Below are 11,261 nucleotides of genomic sequence, written 5' to 3' on the forward strand. Positions count from 1 at the left end.
AAAATGCTATCTAAAACACATACCACTCATGCAAAAAGAGGTGTCAGACAATTTTTGTTATCATACTGCTTTAATTACATTAAAGATGTCTGTTTCCGTTTTTTCCGTTAAATACCAATTCCTCAGAGCAATTGGTACTTTGCGGAACGGAACGGAACGGAACGGAAAAATAAATTAAAAAGTTTAAATCAGATTCAACTTGATCACTGTCTCTAATCATCGTCGGAACGGGCTGTTGAAGGCCTCTTTTTTAAAATATAATTACCGATGGAAGGAGAAAGACTTTTTGTGTAACCTGCCTCTGTGTTAAATTTTTTATTATTGATCAAGTCGAAAATGCTATCTAAAACACATACCACTCATGCAAAAAGAGTGTCAGACAATTTTTGTTATTATACTGCTTTTATTACATTAAAGATGTCTGTTTCCGTTTTTTCCGTTAAATACCAATTCCTCAGAGCAATTGGTACTTTGCGGAACGGAACGGAACGGAAAAATAAATTAAAAGATTTAATAAAGATTCAACTTGATCACTGTCTCTAATCATCGTCGGAACGGGCTGTTGAAGGCCTCTTTTTTAAAATATAATTACCGATGGAAGGAGAAAGACTTTTTGTGTAACCTGCCTTTGTGTTAAATTTTGTATTATTGATCAAGTCGAAAATGCTATCTAAAACACATACCACTCATGCAAAAAGAGGTGTCAGACAATTTTTGTTATCATACTGCTTTAATTACATTAAAGATGTCTGTTTCCGTTTTTTCCGTTAAATACCAATTCCTCAGAGCAATTGGTACTTTGCGGAACGGAACGGAACGGAACGGAAAAATAAATTAAAAAGTTTAAATCAGATTCAACTTGATCACTGTCTCTAATCATCGTCGGAACGGGCTGTTGAAGGCCTCTTTTTTAAAATATAATTACCGATGGAAGGAGAAAGACTTTTTGTGTAACCTGCCTCTGTGTTAAATTTTGTATTATTGATCAAGTCGAAAATGCTATCTAAAACACATACCACTCATGCAAAAAGAGGTGTCAGACAATTTTTGTTATCATACTGCTTTAATTACATTAAAGATGTCTGTTTCCGTTTTTTCCGTTAAATACCAATTCCTCAGAGCAATTGGTACTTTGCGGAACGGAACGGAACGGAAAAATAAATTAAAAAGTTTAAATCAGATTCAACTTGATCACTGTCTCTAATCATCGTCGGAACGGGCTGTTGAAGGCCTCTTTTTTAAAATATAATTACCGATGGAAGGAGAAAGACTTTTTGTGTAACCTGCCTCTGTGTTAAATTTTTTATTATTGATCAAGTCGAAAATGCTATCTAAAACACATACCACTCATGCAAAAAGAGTGTCAGACAATTTTTGTTATCATACTGCTTTTATTACATTAAAGATGTCTGTTTCCGTTTTTTCCGTTAAATACCAATTCCTCAGAGCAATTGGTACTTTGCGGAACGGAACGGAACGGAAAAATAAATTAAAAAGTTTAAATCAGATTCAACTTGATCACTGTTTCTAATCATCGTCGGAACGGGCTGTTGAATGCCTCTTTTTTAAAATATAATTACCGATGGAAGGAGAAAGACTTTTTGTGTAACCTGCCTTTCTGTTAATTTTTTTATTATTGATCAAGTCGAAAATGCTATCTAAAACACATACCACTCATGCAAAAAGAGTGTCAGACAATTTTTGTTATCATACTGCTTTAATTACATTAAAGATGTCTGTTTCCGTTTTTTCCGTTAAATACCAATTCCTCAGAGCAATTGGTACTTTGCGGAACGGAACGGAACGGAAAAATAAATTTAAAAGTTTAAATCAGATTCAACTTGATCACTGTCTCTAATCATCGTCGGAACGGGCTGTTGAAGGCCTCTTTTTTTTAAATATGATTACCGATGGAAGGAGAAAGACTTTTTGTGTAACCTGCCTTTGTGTTAAATTTTGTATTATTGATCAAGTCGAAAATGCTATCTAAAACACATACCACTCATGCAAAAAGAGGTGTCAGACATTTTTTTTTATCATACTGCTTTAATTACATTAAAGATGTCTGTTTCCGTTTTTTCCGTTAAATACCAATTCCTCAGAGCAATTGGTACTTTGCGGAACGGAACGGAACGGAAAAATAAATTAAAAAGTTTAAATCAGATTCAACTTGATCACTGTCTCTAATCATCGTCGGAACGGGCTGTTGAAGGCCTCTTTTTTTTAAATATAATTACCGATGGAAGGAGAAAGACTTTTTGTGTAACCTGCCTCTGTGTTAAATTTTTTATTATTGATCAAGTCGAAAATGCTATCTAAAACACATACCACTCATGCAAAAAGAGTGTCAGACAATTTTTGTTATTATACTGCTTTTATTACATTAAAGATGTCTGTTTCCGTTTTTTCCGTTAAATACCAATTCCTCAGAGCAATTGGTACTTTGCGGAACGGAACGGAACGGAAAAATAAATTAAAAGATTTAATAAAGATTCAACTTGATCACTGTCTCTAATCATCGTCGGAACGGGCTGTTGAAGGCCTCTTTTTTAAAATATAATTACCGATGGAAGGAGAAAGACTTTTTGTGTAACCTGCCTTTGTGTTAAATTTTTTATTATTGATCAAGTCGAAAATGCTATCTAAAACACATACCACTCATGCAAAAAGAGGTGTCAGACAATTTTTGTTATCATACAGCTTTAATTACATTAAAGATGTCTGTTTCCGTTTTTTCCGTTAAATACCAATTCCTCAGAGCAATTGGTACTTTGCGGAACGGAACGGAACGGAAAAATAAATTAATAAGTTTAAATCAGATTCAACTTGATCACTGTCTCTAATCAAGGACGACGTGAGGTCAGTCTAGATATCATAATGCATGACTTGCAAATGCGTTAATTTCATGATAATTTATCAGGACAATCCGACATATTCATCTACAGAGTATTTCCCGATGTTATACATTATTACACATTTCACCTGTGAAGATGAGATTTAGTATACATTTGTGTTATTTGTATATGGAAAACCGTAAAACACAGAAATTTTAAAGTTTGTTTTGTTTTAAAGATTTTTCGAAATTTTGATAAATGCCCCCTTTGGATACCTTAAATGAAATTCTTTTCCGTTCCGTTCCGTTCCGTTCCGTTCCGTAAAGTACCAATAGCCGTTTGAATAAGCTTAAGACCATTCAAACATTAATGTGATAGGTATATTAAAGATTGTTTTACAAAGGGATTGAACTGTTTAACTTTCAAAGTCGTACTATAGGGATATCTGTCATATACGGATTTCCACTCTCACCGGTTAATTTCTTCTTTTACACGTGCTTTGGAAACTTCCTGTTTAATCGCAAGTTTTAAAATTGTTTTTGAGTGAATTAAACTTATTTTAACAATCATGAAGCGTTCCAGGATCATTTTAAAGCAGTTTCTTCTTCTCTTTGATGATGGAAAATAGGTTTTCTCAAGAAAATACCGCAAACGATCGCAGAGGAATTGAAACGTACAAGTGAAGTCGGCACCTGGTTAAATTGGCATCTAGTCAAATCGGCACCTATTCGACGTCAATTCGGCATCCAATAATATTTGATATAATATTTTCTATTCAATTAATTAATTACTGTTACCAAGTACATAGTGAATATGTTGTTGTGTATTTTGGTAAACCACGAAACGAAAGTGAATATGTAGTGTATAAAGGTAAACAACGAAGCCCTTACCAAAGCTGTTGTTTTAACAATTAGACAATTTGTGTAATTGTAAAAACAAGTCAATTATTAAAATAAAATGGAAAACTATGAGTCTCTTTCAATAAATCAAACTTTCATGCCAAATAATTAGCAAATTTAAGGTGTTTGTTTTTCAGTAAAGTTTAAACAGCATTAAACCAACAATCCTGTAAAATGCTCAACTGGTTAAAATAATGCAGAAAAATACACAATATCTCATGTATTAGTCCAAATAATTATGACGTCTGGCAAGGCTATTTTATTATTTTTCTGGGACGCCTTCCTACGACGTTCAGGTGCCAATTTAACTAGGTGCCAGTTTGACTAGAATTCTTTGATAAATGTTTGAAACTATCTGAGTTTCATTAGACCTTTGATAGCAGTAACAAAAAGATTATTTACTTAATATTTTGTGGGAGAAGGGGGTTCAGACTGTGTGGCATCAGGTCTGTTTGTGCCCAATACATTTTCGCACCCTACACGTTCGCACATTCACACTCTACTCATTCACGCCCAATTTTAATTCAAATTCAAGTTGAATAATTGGAAAATTATGGTTGTTGTTTTAAATTGCTTGGGTGTAAATACTGAATGTATTTATAGCTTGGTATGAGTAAAACATTGAAGATTTTAAAGGAAAAAACACAAAAGATAATTGTTTTTAACAGCTTGGTCCCATTGATCTGAAACAACGAAACAATAAAACATAGAAACCAAAATATAGCAATCCACTAATATAACCAAAACATGATAAAATTTATTCAACACGCAGAAACAAACATAGTCATGATAGTCAGAATCTCACTTCATTTTGAAACAAGTCATTGAAACAAGTTATAGCAATACACTAACCAAAACATGATTAAGAGTTATTCAACACAAAATAAAACGTTGACAAAATACCACTTTATTTAGAAAGGATTATTATTATTTTTAGCAATACCTTATCCAAAACATAATTAAGATTTATTCAACACAAAAAAAAAATTGCTGTCTCACTTTATTTTGAGACAATGACAACAATTATACTTATAAGAAAACACTTGCTTACATAGTTGTTAAACACAAAACCAATTAAGATTGGGTGCGAACATGTAGGGTGTGAAAGTGAAAGGGGTGAAAATGAGTGGGCGCAAACGTGAATGGAAGCGAACGGACTCAGATTCAGACTATGTACCAGTGAGAAATATACAAGCCTTTCTACGGTATTTATTTGTACAATTCAGCTAGTCTTGACCTATTCATTTGTCTTAAAAAACCAGCCAGTTGTCACCTTCACTTCACACACACACACATATACGAATATCAATTATATGCTTACGATACATGTTGCATTGTTAAACTAATTGCGGTATGTGAAAATCAAGACTTGCATAAAAACTATCCCAATATTAGAGACAGTGGCGTCATTTTTCTTCAGAGCTTTCAGCTCTTTGATTTTAAGAAATGATCAGACAATAAACCTTTATCTAAAGTATAGCAACTGACTTTTCTAGTTTTATTTCAAGATAGGAATGTAACTTCTATATTCATTTGACTTTGATTTCAGAAAGCCATTTTACAACAACAGCTTGAACAGCAGAGTAGCCTTGAGTGTAGAGGTAAACAGGGATTATGTAAACTACTGTTGACCAATGGTCAGTACCAGATAGTGGACAGTAAACAGCCAGGCATTTATAGCAAGTAAGCATCATTATAATCCCAAAGTTAAGCTTTGTTAGCAAGCTTAAATATTTTCGTAAAAGGAATGAGTTTTAAAGGGCCTTCCCTTTTTAAAGCTCAATGTTTCATATAGATTCAGAAAGGTTGGAAAGAAAAACAAAGATTCATTCTTTATCAATTAATAGTTTCAATAATTCTAACACAGATTTGCATTATATATTCAGAGAAATCATATATTTATAACTTTAAAATTATTGTTTTGTTCTTTTGATAATGGAAAGAAGGGATCCAAAAGAAGATAAAGAAAGAAATGATGAAGTATAAACTGACACTGTTTTAACTGTGCTAATGATGTTATACACTTTAAGGTATACTGATGCTGCTTTAGAATGGGCTGCATGGGTAAACAGCTCCCCTACACAGAGAAAGATATTCTATCAGAATTGGAACCAGCCAGATGATGCTGCATTGTAAGTAACTTCTCCTGTATAAAGACATGGTAGAGGGTCTGTCCAAATAGGCAGTAACTGTGTACATGTTGTTTGTATTTATTTCTTCCTGAATATCAATTATTCATTGTCTCCACAAAACTATTTTCTTAGCTCTTTAAATTTCTGATTAATCTCTTACAATATGAGAATATATATATATGTTACGAGCACAAGTATAATTTTATTTCATAGTTCACCTAAAGCTTTTATTCACTGGAAATATATAATTTCCAGACGAGCCTTCAATGACAATAACAAGTGCCATTTTTGTAGTTGCGTCAAAGAACACCCAACTATTTATTTTCTAAATTCAAAATCTGGCGGTCAATATAAAAATAATGATATAGTTACCTCAAATAGTGTCTATCCTGTAAATGCTGCATTTATATTGAAAACAATGTTACACAATAAATGTATAATAACAGTTATATTGTACAATGTGTATTTTTCAGAATGATTACCAAGGAGCTACAGAAAATAAAGTGCTTTAATTGTATCCTTTATGTATTTATTAGATGAACAACACAGAAGCAGTTATTTTGTAACAATCCCAGAACAAGGGAAAATGGGCTATCTATTTTTCCAGATAATGGGTTAGCAACATTGGGCTATTGTTTTTTATAATGATGTGTCATTAGCCAATCGAAATTGGAGATATATAATAAGTTGGGGATAACAATTCTAACAATAATATCTGCAGTGTTTTAAATCCTTGTAAGGTTTAAAAACAAGTATAACAAAATGTGATATGATTGCCATTTAAAATACAATTATATTGTTATTTAAAATCTATGAAAGGTTAATAAAATAAAAAAAATAAAAAATATGATATGGTTGCCTATCTACAAGAGTTTGATTTTGCCTCCATTTTCATGTTTCTTTGATCAGAGTTTTCCTAATACATGTGATAAGAGCTTGATATCTCTCAACATATAGTTAACACACTAACACTTCAACAGGCAAGATATTTAGGCATTTATACATACAATTTTTCCTTCACTCTCCAAGACCTCGCAGACAATTCTTTGGCAAACTCTGGTATGGAGCAGCAGAAAGATGCAAGACTTTCAGAAATGCAAGAACCTTTTGCAGGAAATCACCAGCTTGAACAATGTGGACATGAAGCTTTAGGAAAGACTCAAAATTGTTCTAGTCAAAAATACAGTACAGGAGGTGATCATTTCAACAGTGATGAAGCACGAATTCTTAAGACTAAACATTATGGGCATAGAGATGATCCATCTAAAGAGTTAGAGATAATTAGAGGCTTTAATTCTGTTAGAGAAGCTTTATTAAGGACATCTAGTGCTATCAAAGACATTGATGAAATTATAGAAAAGAAAGGGGTCAAATCTTGATAATGCAATACATTCTTCTGGTTGAAAACAGTGAAATGATCATGTTAAGCATTATTTTGCGACATGCAAGAGGAAAACATTTAGCCAACCTTTTGAAATTAATTGCTTGTTTATGTCAGAATGAATGGACAAAGAAAATTTGTTTATGTTATTTAAGCAGAATTTATTGAAGAATCTTATTTATACAAATTATGCAAGTTATGTTTGATTGAAAAAATTCAAATTAAAAGAATTGCTATATATTTTCATTATTTCCTGCTTATGGAGTTTTATTTAGTGCTAATAATATACTGTTTTGATTGGCATTTCATCTTAATTTGCAAGGATGGAGTATACTTGTTTACCCCAGGAATTTTTGTTGTATATTTCGCAGATGTTACAAATTAGAACTATTTGAAATATGTTGACAAGCTTGATGTAAGCTGCTATACCAGGTGATGCATTCACATCAATTTCATTAACTTACTTCTATATTTGCGTAAACCCCTGAGGGTTTACGCAGTATATATTGGACGAGTGATGTAGTCTTTCGGAACATCGGATGTTAGTCGGAACACTTCTGGTCTTTCTATGACCACCTTTCAAATACATGCGCAATAGCTATGACCACCTTTCAAATGCATGCGCAATAGCTTACTAATCTGTTGAATATGCATTAGCATCTTAAGTTGCTATAGAGATATTTTACGTATGATCTGAAATTTATTATGATATAATATTTTCTTGCACACGATTACAAGCTGCTAATATTAACCTAATTAGTCAAACGATGTAACCAGCTGTATTTAGATATGAGATAAGATTTCATGTAAACAATGTGCTTTGTATTCTGAACGAGAATAATTAAAATTAAATCTTTAGAAAGAGTTTTAGTAGCATTTTATTTTAGATTTTACGTTTAGTGAAGATGTACATGTTGTAAAAAGCAAGCTATTTATTTTTTTATACTGAAATTAAAGGGAAGTCTTTTTTGCATATGATTAAATTACAGTTATTTTTTTTGTTAAATATTGCAACTTTATTAAAAAAAAAATGGTTATTAAAAATAAAATTAAATAGATATTGAATATGAAAAAATAAAATATTTTGAACGAGAACAATTAAAAATAATATCTTAAAAAAAAGTATTAGCACTTTTTGAAATTTTACGTCTAGGATAGACCAAGGACATGGAAATATAATCATAAATACGTGCCTCAAATAGGTGTAAAAACGAGGATTTAAAAAAAAAATCGTTTATTGAAAATAACGTTAAAATTAATTATGAAAGTTATGTCCGTATTTATTTTCATTAATATTGCAAATTTAAAGTTATTTTCTTTGTTTAAATATTGCAACATTATTTACTTTTTTTAATAACCTCTGAATCATTTTCGTCATTAAAATGCGACTGATAAGTATAGATATTCAATATGAAGGGGGAAAAAATAACCGTGACTGAAATCTAAATCTAAAATTTATTTTAAAAAAATACACATTTGACCATGCAGATGTAAGAAATGATACTTCAAGCAATGAAACAACGAATTAAATGTGCCACTTTAATTACGACTGATAACCTAAAAATGAATCATGCATGCATTTTTAGCAGACTTAACCAGGTCGGCGATAAGATATCGAATATAAAAAAAGAAGATATCGGGTTTGGTGTCAATGAGACAACTATCTACAAGAAACCAAAATAACACAGAAATACAAACTATGGGTCACTGTACGGCCTTCAACAACAGGCAAAGCACGTACCGCATAGTCGGCTATAAAAGGCCCCGAAATGACAATGTAAAACAATCAGTCAAAAAAGAAAATTAACAAAGTCCGTATCATCGTATGCGTAACTTAGTTGCTCTCCAGAGGAACTCTACGCAAGCGTTTAAACACGCGTTCCATAAGTTTGAAGTACGTCGAAATGCAAAGGTATACGCTTGGTGAACGCTTTTACTTCAGGAAAATTTTAATGGAACATAAAAAAAATCATTCAGCTCAAGCGTTTGTCAAACGTATATACCTGTAAACTGCACGCACATAATATACACGCTACACGAGCGTTGAAAACGCTACAGATAAGTTTTAGACACGTTAAGGACACATTGCATACAAAAATACTCGTCACCTTAAAGCTTTCATTTAGGAAAAGAAGTCCGATACGGTTGAAACTTCATCAAACCTACAGAGGATATTACACCCTCTCCAATCATGCAACATGGGACTAGACATAGAAGTACAGGAACTACTCACATTAGTTTGAGCTGTACAAGATCTACACAAATATCCTGCCTGCCTCAAAGGTGCATATAGGATCGACCATGGTCCAGCACTAATGATACAAATACCAACCAGAGTTACAATGACGTGGTAGTAAGTCTTTAAAGGCCACCGAGCGGCCTCCAAAAATGAAAAAAAAAACACTATTTAGTCGGCTATTAAATGCCCCGACCATTAAGATTTAAAAACAAAAATCAAACAAAACTAAACAGCCTTATTGATAACAAAATAATTTACGAAAACAACTTGACCGACATGAATTATGAACAACAACCACTGTACTACATGTTTCTGGCTTTAGAATGGACATTGACACATAAACAATGTGGTGGCCATAAACCCAACCCTCCCAAATGAACCAAACCTTAAGGACAACACAACACATCGCAAGAAAAAACTGTAAAATATCAGTTGCAATTCGCGTCCCTAAAATTATGGGTACGGTGCACAATAATCACTTACATAAAAACAATAGACACAAATCACTGAAATAATCGCACTTACCGAAAGCTATTTCAAAGCTAGTGGACATAGACGGACTGGTAAACATGTAAACAGACGGGCGAATGTGACAGACTTATTGACAAACATTCACATATAGACAGACCTGCAGTTGGGAATGTAGGAAGACTAAGAGAAACGCTAAGGTACGCTTTACGCACACCCAATACACGCTTTCAGCTCGTTGTGCACACGATACAGATATGATTGACAGGTTGAATGCATCAAAATTACTAGCGTTTTGGTAGCGTGCATGATTTGTTTTACCTCGGCCGACGTACGTCGGATCTATACGCCGGTATTACATTATTTAAACCACTAAACAGGCAATGTCAGTTTCTAATTCTTATGCACAACAAAAGTAATATAAGACAATACATCTTTATTAAACAATTATCTAATATATATATAATGCCAAACAAGCATTTGGGTTTACGATTGCATTTCTTTTTTTAAAGAAAGCAACTTGTCTTATACATTGTGGCCATAATTATATGAAATTTTGTAACATTTTATCATGAACTCAGAATCAGAGTATGTAAATTTGGCAGACTGCATGTGAGCATGCTTTACTATATGGGGCAGTTTTTACAGGTTTACATTCAGTTTGTGTTTTTACATATAATAAATATTTTCTTACAAAAATGGCCATGAATGAAAATTTATTGCATTTTCGCATTTCCTTCGAGAACTTTAAATAAAAGCTTCTTGGTATTTGATATCAAGCTTCTTGTAAGTATTTTCACATCCGGCGCTAACAGACTTTCTGTTTTTGAAATACTTATATAAGGGGTAGCATTAGTGAACTTGTTAAAATTAGATTTATTTTGACAAAAAAACTTGTAATGAGCACAGTAATCATCCACTATACATTTTTGTTTTACCCTTGCCGTGGTTGTATAATGTATTATTGGCGTCATAGTAGTCACAGATGGTACCAATTGCCCAGTAAACAGTGCTTCGACTGTACATTAGCCTGTTTTAAATGATACTTTCATACAAAGTTTGTATCCGAATATCAAGTTGGTAGAGTTATGCAATTGAGCAAACGCTAGGGTTTCAACTCACTGATGTGAAATATTCAAACAAATAATAATCCAAGGGAAAACTTGTCAACAAAGAAAAGGCAATCTCCTTATAAAGATTTTGTCCTAGAAATTCATTTTTTTTAAAAGTAAGCCATAATTTGAAAGAACACAGTCTTGGTATACATATACTAGGTGGAGATTTTTATGATGCACTTAAACCAATTGA

General features: G+C 32.5%; 1 protein-coding gene across 4 annotated transcripts in view; it reads left to right on the forward strand.

Annotated features, from left to right (window-relative positions):
• Nucleotides 1–7,495, forward strand: part of LOC139514486 (uncharacterized protein C5orf34 homolog) — a 28,288-nt gene extending 20,793 nt beyond the window's left edge. For all 4 annotated transcript variants that reach the window (XM_071303812.1, XM_071303810.1, XM_071303811.1 and 1 more), the window contains exons 10-13: nucleotides 5,283–5,416; nucleotides 5,764–5,865; nucleotides 6,339–6,379; nucleotides 6,895–7,495. In XM_071303812.1, coding sequence (XP_071159913.1) covers nucleotides 5,283–5,416; nucleotides 5,764–5,865; nucleotides 6,339–6,379; nucleotides 6,895–7,244 — 627 coding nt within the window. In that variant the 3' untranslated portion in view covers nucleotides 7,245–7,495. The remainder of the gene's footprint in view (nucleotides 1–5,282; nucleotides 5,417–5,763; nucleotides 5,866–6,338; nucleotides 6,380–6,894) is intronic.
• Nucleotides 7,496–11,261: the final 3,766 nt, after the last annotated feature.

Source organism: Mytilus edulis, chromosome 3 (assembly GCF_963676685.1).
Source record: "Mytilus edulis chromosome 3, xbMytEdul2.2, whole genome shotgun sequence".
Taxonomy (NCBI): domain Eukaryota; kingdom Metazoa; phylum Mollusca; class Bivalvia; order Mytilida; family Mytilidae; genus Mytilus; species Mytilus edulis.